General features: G+C 39.3%; 3 protein-coding genes across 3 annotated transcripts in view; 2 read left to right on the top strand and 1 right to left on the bottom strand.

Moving 5' to 3' along the window:
* Positions 1-5,059: 5,059 nt before the first annotated feature.
* Positions 5,060-5,978, top strand: LOC130219754 (leukotriene B4 receptor 1-like). The gene has a single exon (XM_056452224.1). It carries the CDS (start codon positions 5,091-5,093, stop codon positions 5,976-5,978), a length of 888 nt encoding a protein of 295 aa, XP_056308199.1. The 5' UTR covers positions 5,060-5,090.
* A 7,568-nt stretch (positions 5,979-13,546) lies between these two features.
* LOC130219766 (leukotriene B4 receptor 1) lies at positions 13,547-14,504 on the top strand. Its single transcript, XM_056452238.1, is given in 1 exon segment — positions 13,547-14,504. A coding segment is annotated over 1 exon segment (948 nt). The 3' UTR covers positions 14,495-14,504.
* A 381-nt stretch (positions 14,505-14,885) lies between these two features.
* si:ch211-272n13.3 (ankyrin repeat domain-containing protein 26) overlaps positions 14,886-22,226 on the bottom strand; it is a 79,667-nt gene continuing 72,326 nt past the window's right edge. The window contains exons 41-43 of the mRNA XM_056451662.1: positions 19,895-20,144; positions 17,205-17,250; positions 14,886-15,656 (exon numbers count right to left, since the gene is read on the bottom strand). Coding sequence (XP_056307637.1) covers positions 15,502-15,656; positions 17,205-17,250; positions 19,895-20,144 — 451 coding nt within the window. The 3' untranslated portion in view covers positions 14,886-15,501. The remainder of the gene's footprint in view (positions 15,657-17,204; positions 17,251-19,894; positions 20,145-22,226) is intronic.

Genomic DNA, 22,226 nt, shown 5'->3' with positions numbered 1-22,226 from the left:
CACAAAGTCCATGAGCAATTTATGGCTTTAAACCTCTAACTTTTCAGCACAAACACGATACTGTAATGCATGGAAGAGGGTGTTCAGCTGTCAAAAAACCCTCAAAATAAACAGAATCAGGTGGAAAAACTTCACAGCAAAATATACACATATATTTTCTCCCCTTTTGTACTTCCCCTAACAGAAATGACAGAGCAGTTTTGATGTATATGTGCTATATATATCTAGAAGCACTGTTCACTTTCTACTTATTTAAGTTTAGCTGAAATCTTCCATCATTGCTGCATTCATTCGTTCATTTTCTTTTCAGCTTAGTCCCTTTATTAATCCGGTGTCGCCACATCGAAATGAACTGCCAACTTATCCAGAACATGTTTTACGCAGCAGATGCCCTTCCAGCTGCAACCCATCTCTGGGAAACAACTATACACACTCATTCACACACATACACTAAGGACAATTTAGCTTACCCAATTGTACCACATGTCTTTGGACTGTGGGGGAAACCGGAGCACCCGGAGGAAACCCACACGAACGCAGGGAGAACATGCAAACTCCACACAGAAACGCCAACTGAACCAGCCGAGGCTTGAACCAGCGACCTTCTTGTTGTGAGGCGATAGCACTACCTACTGCGCCACTGCGTCGCCTCATTGCTGCATAGAGACAAAAAAACAAACCTCTGATGAACCAGCACAGTACAAAACAGCCACAACTTCAATTCAATTCAATTCTGAACAAAGATTATATCTGAAAGTGTTTTAAATTTCCCTCATTTTGTTTCTATACATGCATTTGTGCACAGTAAAACCTTTAGGGGATCTTTGCACACAAATAATCTCGTCATTTCCTCACACTCCCTACAGGTCTATGAGTTTCTTCTGTTGAACACAAAATGGTACAATGAATGTTGAAGAGTCCCTATTATGCATTATAACAGGTCATATTTTGGTGTTGAGGGTCTGCAACAACAGGCTGATGTTCATGCAAGGTCAAAAAACACTTTGATTGTCTTATAATCTGCATTTATTTTTACCTGATTATCCCAGTGACTCCCATATGATTTGTTCAGCGAGTCATTTGTTCCCAAACCTCCCTTAGCACAATGCTAATCTGAGGTGATTGGTCCGATGAACCAGTCTGTTGCGATTGGTCGACTGCGTTTAGCGCGAGACAGAGAGAATCGCCCACCACGGCTTATCAGCATTATTGAAGTAGTCAGAGTGCAGAGTGTATGTGTGAGCCCAATGCAGGAGTGCATGAAAGCAATGCAGTTAAACACCAGCATATTGCTTTATCCTAACCAATGAGTAAAAACGACACTCGTTCAGTATTAATCCACACAGTGGCAAAAGCTGAACTATTTTTACACTTGACCGCTGTACGTGTGTAACAACAGCTGACGGTGGCCACAGCAAAGACAAGCTACAGAGGATCACAAACTCAAATGCATTTAAATCCGCAAAGAAAGCGGCACGCTGTGTTTTCAACGTGGCTTTAGACGCTATATGTAAATATAAGGAGTTAACTAGATACAGTACACGCCGTGTAGAGCAAATATTTTGGCACCCCTCTGTGGCTACATAATTATGGGCTCTTTCTTTTCTGAGAAGATTGCAGTGAAATGTCATTCGGCTTCTAGAGAAAACGAGATAATGTTATGATTTTCAGACAGAAATCCGCAGTAGCAGTATTGAGGTGTGTGAAATTAAACTGAAATTGAAAAATAGGCTGCGCAGAAGTTTGGACACCCTCTCTTTTGTGTGGATTTCAAATTTCAAAACCTGTAGTCACTTAATGCTGATTGATTCCAACACAGAATTGATTTGAGTGACTCAGTGACTACGTTTACATGGTTTTGCCTAAATCTAATTAAGACAATAATAAGATTAGGGCATTTACATGACTTGCTTTTTGAATTTTCCTTTCATGATCCCATTTTACATGTAAAAAAAATAATAATTCAATTAACGTCATTGCGTTACCGCGCTATCCACGTTTCCTCCAGAGTTTTATGTAATTTCAGGTGTTTCATTTTTAATTTGTCGACTTTAACTGCAGTTTGGCACTTTCACTTTTATTCAGGAACATTTCATGCATGTCCCCCTGACAAACGAGATATTGGATGCAACTATGAGCTGGTGTTGGTTTACTGGAAGTTCATACCACAAGCTGAACGGGAGAAAAAAACTCCGCATTTTGCGATGCAGGTGTCTGTGGTCTTCACTGACTCGGTAGGTGCAGAAAATAGTGTCAGACAGCTGTGTGTATAGACTATCCTGTCGCAAAACACGACGAAAAGTCCTACATGACGGTAATAGTTTGATTGCGGTGTTTACATGTCTGTACTGCACTTCAGTAATGCCGCTAAAATTGGCATACTCCACATGTCTTAATTCAATTTCTCTTTAGTTCGATTATGACCTTAATCAGATTATTTCAAAAATAGCTGTTTACATGGTCGACTCTTAATCAGAGTAATGTCTTAATAAATTTATTGGTGTCCATGTAAACGTACTCAATGAACCTTAACAATCCTCACACAGGTGCAACCAATCATGAAAAAGGATATTTAAGATAGCTGATTGATAGTTGTTCTTCTCATTGAGAACCAGATAGTAGCAACATGGGAACCTCAAAAGTACTTCCAAATGACCTACAAATTAGGATAATTCATCAACATGAATTAGGAGAAGGATGCCAAAAACAAAGGTTTAAAGTCTCTATCTCCACATTCAGGAATATAATAAGAAAATGGAAGGCTACAGGAACAGTTCTTGTGAAGGAAAGATGTGCTAGATTAAGAGAAATATCTGAAAAGCAAAGGTGAAGAATGGTTAGAATGGTCACAGACATACCACAGACCACCTCCAAAGAGCTCCAGGAAAGTCTTGCTGCTGATAACGTCATTGTAGATCATGTCACAATACAGCGCATTCTTCACAAAGTACAGCTCAATGGAAAGTGATGCAGAAGAAGCCTTTTCTGCATTCTGCCAACAAGAAGAGTCGTTTTAGAGATATGCAAAGGCTCATCTGGACAAGCCTGAATCATTTTGGAAAAATAAACTGTGGACAGCATTCCAGGAGAAGAACCTGCTCCCTTCTGTAAAATGTGGTGGAGGGTCCATCATGCTGTGTTTATGTGTGGCAAGCACAGGTACTGGAAACCTTGTCAGAGTTAAAGGTTGCATGGATTCCACCCAGTATCAGCAGATTCTAAAGAACAATGTTCAGGAATCAGTCAGGAGGCTGAAGTTACAGCAGGGTGGGATGTTTCAGCAGGACAATGAGCCAAAGCACAGTTCCAGATCTACCAAGGAATTCATGCTCAGACATGATATGATGTTCTAGAATGGCTATCCCAGTCCCTAGACTTAAACATCAATGAAGTTCTATGTGTTGATATGAGAAGGGCCGTTCATGCTTGGTACCCATTAAACCTGACTGAACTGGAGAAATTTTGCAAGGAAAAATGGCCTAAAATCCTTCAGCAAGAGTTCAGGGTCTTATCCTTGACTATAGGAAGCGTATACAGGCTGTTTTTTTCAGCAAATGGTTGCCGTACAAAAGATTGATGTCATTATTCTGTTGGGGTGCCCAAATGTTTCCACCTATCTGTTTTGCTTAAGACTTAAATTGCATAGCATCTGTTGATTAAATAAATGTTATGTCAGGACAGAATTGCTGCTTTTTCCCTAGGGTATAAAATAGATCCAAATGAAGTTGATGATCTGAAAGGCCAGCAGACTATGGCTTGCAATTACAAAAATTATCAGGGGTGGCCAAACGTTTGCATAAGACTGTAAATACACATTGTGCAAGCTAGAGAAAACAAGGGGGCATCTATTTTTAACAAACTTACACTTGTGAACTGGAGGAAGAAACTGATCGATGAACTGTGTTCTGATAAAGTTCCTGTCAAGCTCTGACAAAGTCCCATACATCAATAGTCTTTTCCGATACTTCCTTTAATAAATGGCCGACGAATCCCCTGTTGCAGGGTAGATTATTACATTAATCAGCAGAACGTTCACCCATTAATGTTCACTCATCTTCAGTCATGATCAGTCCCACACACACCTGCACTCTGCTAGCATTTGAAGGGAAAGGCGCGTTCACGTTTTACCAGATCCGGCACACATATTGTTTCGTGTCAATGTCTATACGAACAGGCAAAAGATCCAGTCATTTAATCGATATTTTTAAACGAGGTGCACTTTCAGATTTACCCCTCTGGATGTGTTCATTCACTTACGCCCGATTCACACGGAGCTTCAGCGTCAACGCTTGACAGAGGGCGTGTCTGAAGTTAGGGCTGACGCGATCGTCATAGCAGGGTCAGCCAATGAAATTAGTCAGCAATAGGCCACTGCCTGAGCTGGTGTATTTGCATAAAGCGATCTGATTGGCTGACGCTTCCATCGGCGCTTGAAAAGTTGAGCAAGTCCCAACTTCTACAGCGAGCAACGCCTCTGAAGCGGCGCCAACGGATCCACAATGCAGTTCGGCAACGCCTGACGTCACCCATTCAAAGTGAATAGTAAGCGTTGAAGCTGACGCCTCGTGTGAATGGAGCGTTAGAGCTGTGTTACACACTACATGGAAGGCCATCTTCAAGAACCCATAATAGGGGCTCTTTAATGGCTGCTCTTATCCAACACTCATCAGTATCTATTGTGAGAAGAAAAAAAACTCAAACCGGTTTGGATCAGTAAATGATGACAGAATTTTCATTTATTTGGGTGAACTGTACGTTCAACAATCAAGCACATTCCCCCTGTGACTCTCCGTAACATCACCACCACAGAAAAACAAAGGGATGATGTGTGAGGATGAAACATAAACCCCTGTGTGTGTGTGTACAGTATGATTTACATCAATGCACACAGCAGATTATATCATTTCGGATGCTTGGAGGAAATGCGGCACACACAGAAATACACTGTGTGCATATATACACTTTGCACACACTTTGCAGCTTTGCATGTCCGTTAACTCTCAAATGTGAACTTCCTCCACAAGACCACGACTGTGTCGAAGGTTCGTATCCTCACCAGAGTCTAATCAAACCTCAATCTTCAGATCATCATGGAGTACCAGAACATCTCCAACATGTCTTCATCTGCGGTTCCCTCAGTGGATCTGCTGGTGTCCAGTGCTGTCCTGGGACTGTGTTTTGTCCTCGGCGTCCCGGGTAATATAGCAGTGCTGGTCCTGCTTGGCCAATATCTGAAGGACAGAAGCTTTACTCCAAAGCTGATGTTCAGTCTGGCGGTGTCGGATCTGCTGAGTCTGCTGTTTCTGCCGGTGTGGATCTACGCTCTCCTCAATGGATGGGTGTTCGGTCAGGCTCTGTGTAAGCTCTTCTCCTATGTAGTGTACTGGAGTCTGTACTGCAGTGTGCTGAGCGTCTGCTTGCTGAGCGTGCAGAGATACCTGCAGGTGCTTCATCCACAGATTTGGGCCACGCTTGGAGAGAAGAACCAAAAGGGGATGATTTCTGCCATATGGACATTAAGTGCAGCTTTGGGTTCCTACGCTCTTCATTACCGAAACGTCAAGTTGATGAAAAATGGGCTTCTGTACTGTTATCAGGATTATGGGGATGATCTTGAAAAAACTGTGGTGTTGATTGTGGAAACTGTACTGATGTTCATCGTGCCTCTTCTCAGCCTGTTGTGTTTTTACTTCGGGCTACATCGGCGGGTCAGTCAGTCGGTCTCCTTCAGCAGTCACAGACTGACCACACTGGCCGTCAGGATCGTAGTGACCTTCTCCATATTCGGGATCCCCTGTATGATCAACAACTTTGTGGCAATAGCAATGCCCTGGAAATCAGAAGTCATCTACAGCGCAACTGGAGCTCTTTTCTTCATCAATAACAGTGTAAACCCTATTCTGTACACTTTTTCTGCTCGGACGCTGCTAAGAAGAGGAGCACAGCAGTCAGACCAGACACCAGACAATCAAACTTAAACTTCATCCCACTGACAATCCACAATTTCTCCATTAACTTTAACACTGGTGAGTGGACATTGCTATTCTAACTGAACCATTTTGGTGAAATTAACAAGCCGAGTGACATTATAAAGACCCAATATCTGGAATGATGGTCTGCGCGGTCTCAAAGGAATCATCACAAATTTATCTGAAGATAGAATAGCTGCACAACTCCAAATAAATATATCACGATTCACAAAATAATGTAAAGCAGAACAGATCCACGAACAAATCTTCACAAACTTTGCAAATAAATAAGACAAGACTTGTAAATAAACACAAATCTCTTTAAACAAACACTTTTGGCTGGCATTTAAGCACATTTGTAGATTACTGAACGCATTTGTAAATCGCTGCATTTATCTGTGACTTTTGAGACATTTCAAGCCACAGATGGATGGGCTTCACTCCCTTCTATACTGAAAAATTGTTGCAAACTATTTATTTGTGTTGAATTTAAACAAACAAATTTAATTTAATAATGTTCAACTTCATTTGTTTGTTTAAATTCAGCCCAAATAAATCGTTTACAACCAATTAACGTAAAAAAATTAGTAAATCCAAGGAATCATCTTTGAATAATTTTTTTCAGTGTACTCAAGCTGATCATATACCAATAGTAGTACATTCCCCGAACATGTTGTGTTTGTAAATGTATGATTTATGAGGACATCACTTTTTGAAGAATGTAAATATGTGAAATTGTAATATTGTAAGCGTGTAATATTGTATATGCTTAATTCTACAATAGGTGTGTGATTAGCCGCTCAAAACTTGTGATTAAGTACAATTGTTCGTGCATGTTTTAGTATCGTAATTTGTGTATCTTCAGCCGTTTTATAATATACCTATAGTACATAGACAACCCCAAATCAGAAAAAGCTGGGACAGAATGGAAACACAAATAAGAAAGTAGAAATTTCCAAATTTACTTTGACTTGTATTTCATTACAGACAATATGAACAAAGAATACTTCATGTTTTGTCTGGTCAACTTCATATTTGTAAATATTCATCTCCTGTTATTCAGAACTGCAACACATCCCCCCAAAAAAGTTGGGACAGGAGGAGTTTAGGGCTAGTCATCGGGTAAATTGGTTAAATAATGATGTGATTTGAAACAGGTGATGTCAACAGGTGACTAATTATTTACTATAAAAGCAGAATCCCAGAAAGGTCTAGTCGTTTAGGAGCAAAGATGGGCCGAGAATCGCCAGTTTGCCAACAAATACATGAGAAAATGATTGAAATGTTTAAAAACAATGTTCCTCAAAGAAAGATAGCAAGATATTTGGATATTTCACCTTCAACAGTGCAGAACATCAGTAAAAGATTCAAGAATCAGGAGGAATTTCAGCGTGTAAAAGACAAGAGCGCAAGTCTAAGCTGAACAACCGTGATCTCTGATCCCTCAGGCGCCACTGCATCAAGAATCCTCATTCATCTATTAGCGATATCATCACTACTTTGGCAAACCTTCGTACAACCAATGCACAACCTTAATTGGAACACTTGTTTATTTGTGAAATAAAATTCAATTAAAAAATGACGAGGAGCACATTAAATAATGTTTGTTGTAGGGCTGGGCGATAAAATCAGTATCGATATTTATTGACCGTACACCATTGTCAATATCGATAAACAAAGTTTGGTATGTAGTTTCGGTATGAAGACTATAGTTTATCAAAATGTGGCTGCTGGGTGCGTGCCTTAGAAGGAATGCCAATAAGCTTAGGGTGTTTGTCATTTCCAATGGAGGCGTGCGACTTGCATGACACGCACATTGTGTGCAAGCGGCGCACACATAACCTGCTCGCATTTTCCAGGCACACCTAGTTAAAAAAACATCTGAACTTTTCCGAATGTCCCGAGTGCACCGCGACTCATGTAAGCAGAACTAAATAATCACACTTTGTATGGAATATACACATTTCAGTAAAAACGGCAGACTAATTACCTCAGACAAACACAGCACACTCAAACACTGCAGTGCTTTTTACTTGTCTCCATAAACTTGTATCAGAGCTGCAGCAATGATTTGTCCGTTTGTCATCCTCTGAGAAAACACTTGATGGTCGCCTAGTTATGAGAGACGCCAGGGGAGCGTGAGCGCAAAGCGCACAGAAAATGGTGAAGGAATCCACCCGCTCGAGCTGATCACTTCAGGTCAGAATAACAACACAAGCGAAAATGAGTGCCGAATAGCAGCAGTGAGGAGACTGTAAATAAAAAAGGATGCAAAGATGCCGCCAGAGCGGCTTTTTGGTTTCTTTTCTTGTGCATCCAGCCACTGGCTCTCCATCTGAGAGATTTTTTAGCACAGGGGGTAATATAGTCATTTAAATTCACAACCTTTAATGTTGCAGTGTGCATTTGAATAATGATGGCTGCTTCCTTTGAAATCTCTTCCTTCCCTACTTGAAAGCTCAGATTTGATGATCATAATTTGTTTTGTTTACAGAGTTTGAGGTTTACTGTCTCATTATTATTCACGCCTTCAGATGTTGATCTACGTTTCCCATTGCACACCCTTTGGAACATTGTATTTATGTAGTTTAAGAGTCTCTTGAACACTTTATTTTATTATAAAGAGATCAGATATTTTGTTTAAATATTTTTGTTAAAACTATTTGCCTTAGTAATGTTGGTAAATTTAAATAAAGTGGTTAAATAAAATATCCTAATACTCCTAAATGGATTGTTTAAAATGTTAAATAATTATCGATACCGAATGATGATATATTTTTATCGCAATATCGCCCAGCCCTAGTTTGCTGGATTATCTGCAATGAAATACAAGTCAACGTAATTTAGAAATCACTTCTTTAATTAGTATTACTCTCCCAACTTTCTCTGATGTGGGGTTGTATATGTTTTACTGAATGCTTTGTATATACCAATAGAGACTTGTAAATAATTTTCTGATTTGTTGGATTTAGTTGGTAAATAACATGTTAATATTTGTATTTGTTTTTCTATCTGGGTGTCAAATTTCAAATAAAAATATCGTCATTATGAACATTTCATTTTATTCTGGGCAGAATAATAAACGCTGTCATTGGTTGTGAACATCTGCTGTGTTCTCGTCTTCTCTACAAATGAATATAAACATGGCATCATTTTAGGTAGCATACGCAAAACTAAATGACATTTTTATTGTAAATTAGCAAACATCACCAGCAGTTTTCTGTTTTACCGAATCAACAAAATGTGTTGTGCTGTAAAATCATAATTATAATCGCTTTCAAAATAAAAGTTTGTGTTTACGTAATTAATTTGTGTATATTTGTTATGTTTTCATGAATACACACATGGGATGAAAGTGCAATGTAATTGTCAAGAATATATCACAATGTAAAAAATGAAGCATATTATTATTACTATTAATCAAAATATAATTCATGCAGCATCTAAAATATGCCATATACTACAACGTTTGAGATTCACTCACACTGAACTGATTCCTCCTGAGCGTCGTCTAGTTAGTCTCATTTAAGTACAGCACTCATTTCCTATAAAACACCCCTAAATGAGAGCATGTTGCACAACTGTGTAGAAATGTACCATGGTCGATAATACAATCACTCTTCATAACTATCACTGATAATATAACATGATATATCTATCAGTGATAATAATAACACTCTTTAACACCCTTTATAATCTGCATCGCCTACAAAATCTGCCCAAATATATTCACAGTCAACTAAAGCCGCTAAAGCTGGCCATCACACATCTGTTCATCTGTCTTGTTGCATTTTCTATTTCTGAAAAATAAAGATTGATTTTTATATTGATCGTGAAAACAAAAACACAATATTGGGCCTGTGATCCTTGTATGGCTTAAAAAAAATTCAAGGCAAACGCAATACTAAAATGACTGGAAGAGGCTGCTTTTTTCTCAGTTGTTAAAAAAAAACAAAAAAAAAAAACATCCAGATCAACCTGATGAACCCTCAGCACTATCAGATGGTGTTGACTGATGGTGTTTCCACCAGAGATGACGAAAGTTCAAACATCCTTTGCTTATGTAGAAGTACAGATGCTCATGATTACTCACTAAACTTCGTACTGGAGTGAAAGCAAAGAAGTGTGGCCTCAAATATGTACTTAGGTTTAAAGTATCCATTAATCCACCCTGATGATCCCTCGGTTCCAGCTCGCATTTCAGCCTGCCTGTCAGACATTTCACACTGGGTGAAAGATCATCATCTTCAGCTTAACCTCACGAAAACGGAAATGCTTGAAGTTTCTGCCATCCCGACTCTACACCATAACTTTTCAATCCAGATGGATGGGGCAACCATTACTGCATCCAAAATGGTAAAAAGCCTTGGAGTTACGATTGATGACCAACTGAACTTCTCTGACCACATTTCTAGAACTGCTCGATCTTGCAGATTCGCACTCTATAACATCAGAAAGGTCCGACCCTTCCTATCTGAACATGCAGCTCAACTCATTGTTCAAGCTCTTGTTATCTCCAAACTGGATTATTGCAACTCTCTACTAGCCGGGCTTCCAGCTAATACTATCAAACCTCTTCAGCTGCTTCAGAACGCAGCAGCACGAGTGGTCTTTGATGAACCCAAAAGAGCACATGTCACTCCGCTACTCACCCGTTTGCACTGGCTGCCAGTTGCTGCCCGCATCAAATTCAAAGCTCTGATGTTTGCTAACAAAGCGACCTCTGGCTTTGCTCCTTCTTATCTGCTCTCACTTCTGCAGATATATGTGCCCTCCAGAAACTTGCGTTCTGTGAATGAACGTCGCCTCGTTGTTCCATCCCTAAGAGGGAAGAAATCACTTTCCCGAACTCTCACATTCAATCTGCCCAGTTGGTGGAATGAACTCCCTAACTACATCAGAACAGCAGAGTCACTTGCTGTCTTCAAGAAACGACTAAAAACTCAACTATTTAGTCTCCACTTTCCTTCCTAATCTGAACTGCCTCTCTGGCTATACCACTAACTGTACTCTCTCTCTCTCTCTCAAAAAAATAAAACATTACTAATGCTTTGCTTCTTAGACTTTACACACCTGAAACTTGTCTATAGCACTTGTTCACTGTTGATCTTATAGTTGTGTAAATTGCTTCCTTGTCCTCATTTGTAAGTCGCTTTGCATAAAAGCGTCTGCTAAATGACTAAATGTAAATGTAAATACTACCTGATTTATTTTCACACTGGTTACTCGATGTGTAGATATCTGGTTACTCACATGAGTACATTTATAGAAAATAACTTACATTTCTGATTTTCAGGAGGAAAGTAGCAGCAGCATCACACTGTAATCTAGCCACACAGCTCAAAAATGTGCTCGGTGTATCATCATGTGTATCTGACGCAAACTCACAGCGCTCAGCATGTAGTTTTGCTGCTGTTAGATCAAGAACAACTGCCATTCATGTTTACACACTTGATAAAATATATCTGTAGGCCTGTATCTTTACAAAACAATAACAGTCTTCAATTAACACTTAATTTTGTCCAAAATGGTTAATTATTTTCTTCTTTTGCTATCATAAATGCTTAATGTATCTTACTATTTCTGGCATTAGGCAAAAGCTGCTTCATTATCTTTAAAGTTCTCATAAATATCGCATGTTTTCTGAGTTTCTTTGTTTTTTCTGAGTGTGGATATTTTATTTCATGGATATAGTCAGTAATGCTGTTAATTGTGCAAAAACAACAGACACAGGCGCATTTACAGTCTCCAAAACATTTAGCATGATCCCTGATGCTTTTCATTATAATTGCATTCATAAATCACCCAGAATAATTAATTTTGATGTTCTAAAATATTTGTTGAACTAATTAACTAAATGAAGTGTCACTTAGCCTCAGTGGTTATCACTGTCGCCTCATAGCAAGAAGGTCGCCGGTTCGATTCCTGGCTGGGTCAGTTGGAATATTTATGTGGAGGTCTGCAGAAGAGCATCTCTGAACACACAACACGTCCAACCTTGAGGCGGATGGGCTACAGCAGCAGAAGACCACACCGGGTGTCACTCCTGTCAGCTAAGAACAGGAAACTGAGGCTACAATTCACACAGGCTCAGCAAAACTGGACAGTAGAAGATTGGAGAAACGTTGCCTGGTCTGATGAGTCTCCATTTCTGCTGCCACATTCGTATGTAGGGTCAGAATTGGGCTTCAACAACATGAAAGCATGGATCCATCCTGCCTTGTATCAATGGTTCAGGCTAGTGGTGGTGGTGTAATGGTGTGGGGGATATTTTCTTGGCACACTTTGGGCTCATTAGTACCAACTGAGCATTGTGTCAACACCACAGCCTACCTGGGTATTGTTGCTGACCATGTCCATCCCTTTATGACCACAGTGTCTCCATCTTCTGATGGCTACTTCCAGCAGGATAACACACCATGTCATAAAGCGTGAATCATCTCAGACTGGTTTCTTGAACATGACAATGAGTTCACTGTACTTAAATGGCCTCTACAGTCACCAGAGCTCAATCCAATAGAGCATCTTTGGGATCTGGTAGAACGGGAGATTCCAATCATGGATGTGCAGCCGACAAATCTGCAGCAACTGCGTGATGCTATCATGTCAATATGAACTAAAATCTCTGAGGAATATTTCCAGTAGCTTGTTAAATCTGTGCCACGAAGGATTAAAGCAGTTCTGAAGGCATTCAGAAAGTGGTTAATTGTTTTAGAGCTGTACAAATGTTGACAATAAAAGCGCATGACTGTTAAAGGTTTTTTTATTCGTGGTATTAGACTGAAAGATCAGAGAAAGCTTGATGGTACTACACCACCATTGTTAAAAGTGGACAAAAGACTGAACTTTGAATGGGAATGTGTCTTGTTTACCTACGATCCAATCGACTAAAACACATCTTATTAGATATTTATCAAGACACTTCTACACAGCTTAAAGAGACATTTTAAGGCTTAGCTAGGTTAATTAAGTTAACTAGGCAGGTTAGGGTAATTAGGCAAGTTATTGTATAACGATGGTTTGTTCTGTAGACTATCCAAAAATATATATAGCTTAAAGGGGCTAATAATACTGACCTTAAATTGGTTTTAAAAAAATTAAAAACTGCTTTTATTCTAGCCGAAATAAAACAAATAAGACTTTCTCCAGAAGAAAAAATATTATCAGACATACTATGAAAATTTCCTTGCTCTGTTACACATCATTTGGGAAATATTTGAAAAAAATAAAATAAAAATCAAAGGGGGGGCTAATAATTCTGACTTCAACTGCATATGCATGTACCTCCATATGTGTATTTAGCTCCTTTTGAATCTCTAACATCACCATCACAGAAAAAACAAAGGGATGTGTGTGTATATAGGAACTGAGAACAAGACAAACTTTATATATTAAAATGAGAGAACAAAAAAACCTGCTGTGCGCCGAGTGAACAAAGTCTATGCAAAGAGAAAATAGATCAGATAGTGAACGAAGGAAATGCAACAAACACAAAACATTACATCATGCATTACTCACAGATTTGCATTTCCATTAATGGTCAAAATATTAACTTCCTCCACTAGACCATGAGTGTGATGCAGTTTCGCTTCCTTGTATATTTTTAGGTAAACCTCGAGTTCACATCAGCAGAAACCATGGAGTACCAGAACATCTCCAACATGTCTTCATCCGCGGTTCCCTCAGTGGATCTGCTGGTGTCCAGTGCTGTCCTGGCACTGTGTTTTGTCCTCGGCGTCCCGGGTAATATAGCAGTGCTGGTCCTGCTTGGCCAATATCTGAAGGACAGAAGCTTTACTCCAAAGCTGATGTTCAGTCTGGCGGTGTCGGATCTGCTGAGTCTGCTGTTTCTGCCGGTGTGGATCTACGCTCTCCTCAATGGATGGGTGTTCGGTCAGGCTCTGTGTAAGCTCTTCTCCTATGTAGTGTACTGGAGTCTGTACTGCAGTGTGCTGAGCGTCTGCTTGCTGAGCGTGCAGAGATACCTGCAGGTGCTTCATCCACAGATTTGGGCCACGCTTGGAGAGAAGAACCAAAAGGGGATGATTTCTGCCATATGGACATTAAGCGCAGCTTTGGGCTCCTACGCTCTTCATTACCAAAACGTCATGAAGAAGGAGGATGGGTTTCTGTATTGTGATCAGTATTTTGAGAATGATCTTGGAAAAACTGTGGTGTTGATTGTGGAAGCTTTACTGATGTTCATCGTGCCTCTTCTCAGCCTGTTGTGTTTTTACTTCAGGCTACATCAGCGGGTCAGTCAGTCGGTCTCCTTCAGCAGTCACAGACTGACCACACTGGCTGTCAGGATCGTCGTGACCTTCTTCATATTCGGGATCCCCTGTACCATCAACCACTTTTTGGCAATGGCAATACCCAGGATTTCAGACATTATCTACCACACAACTAGGGCTCTTTTCTTTATCAATAACAGCATAAACCCCATTCTTTACACGTTTTCGGCTCGATCACTGCTACGGAGAGGAGCACAGCAGTCAGACCAGACACCAGACAATCAAACCTAAACTTTATCTCACTGAGCATCTGGTAGCACCGGTAGACAGAAATTGGTATTCTAACCTTTTAAAGTGACCCCGCTTCTGTTTGTATATATATATGTGTGTGTGTGTGTGTGTGTGTGTATTTCAGTATAAATGCTCCTATATAACTTCAGCTGTGTGTAAATATGTCATCTGAACTGTAATAATTTGAAAAAATGTTTTACTGAATTTTGTATGGTTTAAACTTAAACAGGCCATAGGTAAAATACGATGTTAATATAAATATATAGTATAAAGATCTCTTAAAATTTCCTAAATATTTCAGATCATTTATTATTAATGCTTTTTTTTTTAAGAATTACAAATGTTTTTTAACAGTATATAATGTGCAACGTGCTTATCTGTCAAGAATATATCACAATGCAAAAAATGAAGCATCTTTATTATTATTACTATTATTCAAAATATCATTTATGCAGCATCTGAAATATGCCATACACAACAATGATTGAGATTCACTCATACACTGAGCTAATTCCTCCTGAGCGTCGTCTAGTTTGTCTCATTCAACTAAAGCATTCATTTCCCATGAAACACCTCTAAACGAGAGTTCAGTCGCTTGATATTAAATAAGCATATTGCACAACTGTGTAAACTGTACCATTGTCAATACTCTGAGATAATAATATCACCGGTACACATGTAACACTCTTTATAATCTGTATCGCCTACAAAAACTGCCCAAATATATACACAGTCAACTAAAGCCACATATGATAAATGAAAATAAAGCAGCACCCGTACCTTCATGTACTCCTGAGGCATTGCAGAAGTGCTTTGTCCACATTCAAGATCGCAAAAACTGATTGTAGTGTTGAATTTGGCCCTTGTGATGGCTGTTTTGTAGCAGTAATGCACACGTCCAAACACACTGCCTTATTTTCCACAAAGTTCCTGACCCGCAGGAAGAATAGTGGACGTGTAAACACATCTAAGAATGTATGATTTAATGCATGTTTTAGCAGTGTGAGTCAGATCATGTAGTTTTTCTTGAGCACCTCCAGATACTGCTGTGTGGCTCTGCTCACGGGGTCCGTCTGCTCCAGGGTCACGTTCAGGTTTTGGGAACCGGAGGCTGATCCTACAGGAGACATGCGGGCTGAGCCTCCGTTCAGATCTCCTGACACTGACACACAAACACACACACAATTACAAGAACTGTTATTTTTTGAAAGTCAATTTCACAGCATAAAATGAAGATTGTCTGTAGATCTGATTGAAACAGTCCCTAACCCATGATTTATATTGTCTATTGGGAGCAGATTGGACCATTGGAGGATGGGCGTTGTTAACCAAATGAAAGAAAGATTGACAAATAGACAAAAGCAGGGCAAAAACGAGACACACAATGATAGCCCCACCCTTAAGAACTAATAGCTCCACCCTAAAGAACTAATAGCTCCGCCCTAAAGGACTGATAGTCCCTACCAAAATGACTGATAGCCCCGCCCTCAATGACTGTTAGCCCCGCCCTAAACCTAAACCATGTGACCAGAAATAAAGAAAAGTCGTTTAACAGAGAGAAGATTTTTCAGCACATTTCTAAACATAATAGTTTTAATAATTCATCTCTAATAACTCATTTATTTATCTTTGCCATGATGACGGTAAATAATATTTGACTAGATATTTTTCAAGACACTTCTATACAGCTTAAAGTGACATTTGAGGCTTAACTAAGTTAATTAGGTTAACTAGACAGGTTAGGGTAATTAGGCAAGTTATTGTATAACGATGGTTTGTTCTGTAGACAGTGGAAAAAAAAATAGCTTAAAGAGGCTAATAATATTGACCATAAAAACGATTTTAAAAAATTTAAAACTGCTTTTATTGTAGCCGAAATAAAACAATTAAGACTTTCTCCAGAGGAAAAAATATTATAGGAAATACTGTGAAAATTTCCTTGCTCTGTTAAACATCATTAGGGAAATATTTAAAAAAGGAAAAACATTCAAAGGGGGTTGAATAATTCTGATTGCTGTGCATATATATATATATATATATATATATATATATATATATATATATATATATATATATATATATATATGTGTGTGTGTGTGTGTGTGTGTGTGTGTGTGTGTGTGTGTGTGTGTGTGTGTATGTATATATATATACATATGTATGTATGTATGTATGTATGTATGTATGTATGTATGTATGTATGTATGTATGTATATATGTATATATATATATATATATATATATATATGTATATATATATATATATATATATATATATATATATTTTTTTTTATTATACACATATGGTGACGCCGTGGTGCATATATATTATTATGTATTTTATATATTTTATAATTGTATATATTTTACAACACCCCCCCCCCCCACCCGCCAAAACAATCAACCTTTTTGATAATATAAAAAACAGGTTTTCATTTTTTTTAATTACGAGACGCTTTTTTGTCTCTCTTGACCTCATTTGTAAGTCGCTTGTAAAGTAAATGTAAATCTCTAAAAGTATTTATAAAGTATTGTAAAGATACGGAAAAAATAAACGTTGTGTTTGTATTGTTTTTTTTACTTTAATGACAGCTTCATATTTGACAGAAATGTTTATGGATATCTCACAGGTCAAACAGAGCAGAATACAATACAAGCCCGACTCCTCCAGGTTTGATGAGAAGAATATTTGTCAGTAATAACAACTCACCACAGTCCAGCTCCTTTGATATATTCTTCTCCAGCTCCGTCTGCATCTGCAACAGAAACAGACAAACAAGATCAAACATCTGACTTCAGCTCCACACACATACACATTCAACACTAGCATTGGGTAAGCTGTTTTTATCACTAATAAAACAATTATTATTAATTGAATATCGATAGATCAATCCTGTGGCATTAAAAAAGCAGATCTGATGCTCGACTCAATCATTCACACACAGATAATAGTTCCAAAATATTCATCTTCAGAATAGATCCAATACAAGTGCAGCTACAGAACATACGCATGACCATATCTGACCATAAACAGTAGAGCATGTAAATATAATCACGGCCCATATAAAACCTCATGTAAAATAACAAGAGCACACTGTATAAAATACTGTCTCCCACAATACACTGCGCTTGATTCTACCTTTACATTTCCAGGATGATGACAGAACCGTAAATCATCCAATTCAAAGTCAAGATCAACTCGATGTGAATTAAAATTTAAACTATAAATAAATACAAAAACAAAAGCAAACACTAATATATAAAATTCAAACACTTATATATAAATGTTATGACCCCTTATGACTTTTACTTATGAAATAGAGCACAACAGGACAAATAATATAAAATTGATCTGCGCAGGAAACTGAAGCTGCAGAGACACATTAAAGCAGGTGTGTGTGTATGTGTGTGTGTTTATGAGTGTATGTGTGTTAAGGTTGGGCGATGTCGACCAATTTGGCATCATACGCAGTCTAATATGAAACATCGCAATGGACGATGGCATCGCCGTCGTAGGCGGCAGTGAATTAATTATTTATGATTAATTATTTAATTCATACTGAATTAATTATTTGTAGCCTACCGTTTCAACTACCTGACCCACATGGTCTTTTTTTTCTACCCATAACCAAATCATAAATAAATCAAGAGAAGTTACACACAAATTTCCACCTGTCAATCATTTTTTCCGCAGGACTTTGGCATGAATAGGCAGAGTGATCTGTGTCGTTATAATGGCGTCGACAAACTTGGTTGGTAATAAAGGTCCACAACCAACAGGAACCAACCAACAGTATCTGAGGTTTTCACTAAAGTTACTAAGTACAAGCGTGAAAGCAAAAGATTAAAGCAGTGTACTGAGGCTGTGACACGTTACCTGATAGATTCAAAAGACCGAAGAGTCATTAGATAGAGACAAGATTAATTAAATATCATGTTTAACAACTATAGTGAGACGCCATCCAGCGGTACATCCTTGATTAAGGGCCTACTCACACTATGCTATCCGAACCGTGCCCAGGCCTGTTTCCCGGATCGTTTGAGAAGTGCAAGTGCTCTGTATCGGGCTCAAGCCCGGATCACTTGGCGGGCCCTGGCCCGGTTGGAAGATGTGTGCCAGAGCGCGGTTCACTTGGCCTTTGGCGCGGTACACTTGTGTGTGAGTGCAAAACGCGCCAGAGCCCGAAACTGAAAGCGGGACGTGACTTTTAAGGGATTGTTTCACATGGATTAATTAATCATTCTTACTGTTCAATGAACTGTCGTAGTTTATTAAAGACGCAAACCTCTTACTGCACGGCAGTTGCACACCTTCAGCAAACCTCCTAACTCCTGCAGCACGAGGACTTTATGATTGTTTATGAGCGTTAAAAGTGGCGGATCTGTTCTGCGAAATATTTGACTGCGTGTCACTGCATATCAAATGACTTAAACGATATAACTAAAGAAATCTCCACTGTGTTGAGCGAGAGCACTTACTGAACAGTGCATCATTGATGACGTAAGTGTGCCCAGGCCCAAATGTAATGTGAGTGCGGGCCATCAGGGCAGACGGGAGGGGGGACAAGCGTGCTTTGGCCCGGTTCAAGGCAATTGTACATAGTGTGAGTACGCCCTAACTGTCCGACGTGCACCGCATGACAGTTTGAGTGTTTTTCATTCTAAAATGCCATTTTAAAACTAAGTCGTACTAGTGTAAACGGGGTCTGAGTTTGTATTTTTCACGAGCGGGTTGCTGCTGCGACAGGGTCAAGGCGGAGGATCGTGATGCCGGCTCAGCATCATGATGTCAATCGGCCATCGGCGATGGCATCGTCTATCGACCCAACCCTAATGTGTGTGTATTTTTGGGTATATAAGTGTGTGTGTGTGTATGTGTCTGTGTGTAAGTGTAATGTATAGGAGTTTGTGTGTATGTGTGTGTATTGACAGTCAGAGATGTAGACACCGCTACACACCTGCTCAGGTATCAGGCTGCAGAGAGGACAGGTGAGAAACAGACTTTTGAGCTAGAAGCTGAAGATATCAGAGACAGAAGAGTCGTGAGTCCACACACACCCACGCACACACACACACTCATCATACACTAACACTCACACAAACTATATAAACACACATACACACTCACACACAAGCACACACATACACACTCACACACAAACATACCAAAGCACACACACAAACACTCCCACACACACCCATATACTCACATACAGCCACACACACAATCACTCTCACCATACACAAACACACACACAAACGCGCACAACCAGCTCATTGACTATATTAATGAAGCAAAGAAAGCGTAGTAGGAAATCCTACAGTCGAAGCAGTAGCTCTGCTAAAGCTAGCGGCGCTTTCAGAGCTAAAGCGGTGTCTCAAATGCAGACTAGCGCTCACCTTGGCCAGGTATGCCTCGACGCGGCTGCTCTGTGATTCTCCCAGCGTGCCCAGCAGAGGCGTCCCAAGGCCTAGGCTGCGGTTCAAGGGCCCCAGGGACGCCCCGTAGGCCCCGACGGAGCCGAGAGACGCCACATCCAGAGCTGGAGCCGCTAACCCTGCGTTCATGAAGCTGCCGCTGAGCAGAGACTTACTGCGCTGCCGCTCGCTCAGGAGTTTAGTGTTCGCCTCCGCTAGACGCTCATTCGACCTGCACAGGATCATCACAGATAATGCACATTATTAAAAACACTATGGACAAAATATTTAGCTGCCCACGCTGATCTTTCATTTGTTTTATTAAGGTGCTTGTGTAATGCGTTTTGCGTTTGTAAATGTATCATCAATCTCCGCACCTCTTCTGTTTTAAAAATAATACAAAGTACTTAATAATAATAACAACAAGTAAGTTTTGTTGACAATTTACTGTCTCATTTTCTGCCCTTTGAGACGTTGTTCATGGTTTCCGCTACTCATTTTTCCATGGTGGGGCGCCACGCCAAAAATTCATCCCGCCACGGCTACATTACAGCTTCTCATTCAAAACATTTCTTTAATAGTGGGTGATAACCGCACCAAAACGTATTTCAAGAGTTCACACTTAGCTCATGACTTACGAAGCTTGTTTGGCATGCTGTCCCGGGAGAGAGAGCCCTGACCTCAAGGGATCCTCGAGTCCAGGGCTCCCTCCCTTTGCGGGGCGAGGGGAGATTGAGCTCAGGGCGATCTCAAGGCTCCCCCGCAGCTAAGGCCAAGATGAACTCCCTTAGAGCGAGATGTCTAGTAGAACAGACTTGAGAGCCTATTTGGCTTTGAGGAAAAACCGGGGGATCCCGGGAAAACCCCTGTGGACGCGTGCCGGCTCCACCCCGAAATGCCGGATGCTATGGCAAGGAGCTAGAGCCGATGGAATCCCTGCTGGGCCACCTATACTGGATAAAGGTGGAAGGAGGGGAAGGCGGGGGGGTTTCTTCAAGACGAAGATAGTTGCAAAGAGAAAAGAGGATTTATATATAGGAACTTATGATGCTTTGATTGGAGGGTTGTGATTAGCTAATATAAGCCAGCTGGGTTAATCATGAGCACGTATTCCTCACGAAATTAGTTTAAGATATTAAAATTCACTAAATGGTAAGTGAATTATAACAGCGTGAACTTTTCTGTAACCGACTGTAGTAGTGCTCTGCGTCATTTGTTTAACCCTTTAAGGTTACGTGCTGACTGACTGACTGACAGGTGCAAGAGGCCAGCAAACACGAGCCGTTTCACTTTACTTCAGGATGCATTAATACAGCTCTGTAGGTCTATTGGAGACATTCATAAATATTAGCAAATCTAATAAATGTTGGAGACATACTCGTTACATAAACGCACTAAATCACACTTCAGCAGCGTTCATTTGAGAGCGCACAAGATCTGCGCTTGAGCAGCGTGTATTTGAAGGCGCGCAAGATGTTTTGTGCACGAGCAGAGGAAATCGGCGCGCAAGCAAAGAGATTCGCATGCTGTAGGGTATTACATAAATGCGATCTCGACTCGAGTCGTAATACTGCGCTCACGACATTTGTCATTGAAATAATGCAACAGTTAGTTAGTAGATCTGTGTAAAAAAAAGGCCTGCCGCCAGAGCTGGAAAAAATCCTAGAGGAAACTCTGTTGTTTGTATATGCAAATTAATGCAACATCTAATTTATTTACATTTTATTTTAGAATTGCATTTTTAATTGTTTAAAATAAAATGTGTGTATAGTTTAATCTTACTGTTTTTATTTTAATTATTATTATTTTTACTTTTACTAATATCTATTTATTTACATTTTCCAAAGTTTATTTATTATTATTATTATTATTATTATTATTATTATTATTATTATTATTATCATATAGTTTATTGCAACTCCCTCAAGATGTTTTTGAAATAATTAATTAATTTCAGTTTTCAGGTTTCTATTTCAGTAATTTAATTAAATGTATTATTTAGCAATGGCTTATGGAACTCCTACACCACCTGACCGAAAAAACACGATTCACTGTAAGAGGCCGTACTGATATGTTTTTTTCTCATCTGGCAACCTGTTTTAGATCACATAAAGAAGATGTGATCAGTCATTTTAGAAGAGTACAACCTTTCCTTAATATTTCTTAATTTATTATTATTTATTTTATTTTTTCTATTTTAATATTTTTTTTCTTTTCTTCCCTTTATATACGAGTAAAATAGTAAAATATGTTTTACTTAATATTATTATTTATTTGTTCATTTTATTTTTCAGCTTAGTCCCTTTATTAATCT

This window comes from Danio aesculapii, chromosome 25, assembly GCF_903798145.1.
Source record: "Danio aesculapii chromosome 25, fDanAes4.1, whole genome shotgun sequence".
NCBI classification, from domain to species: Eukaryota; Metazoa; Chordata; class Actinopteri; order Cypriniformes; family Danionidae; genus Danio; species Danio aesculapii.
This window is presented reverse-complemented; position numbering and strand designations above follow the sequence as displayed.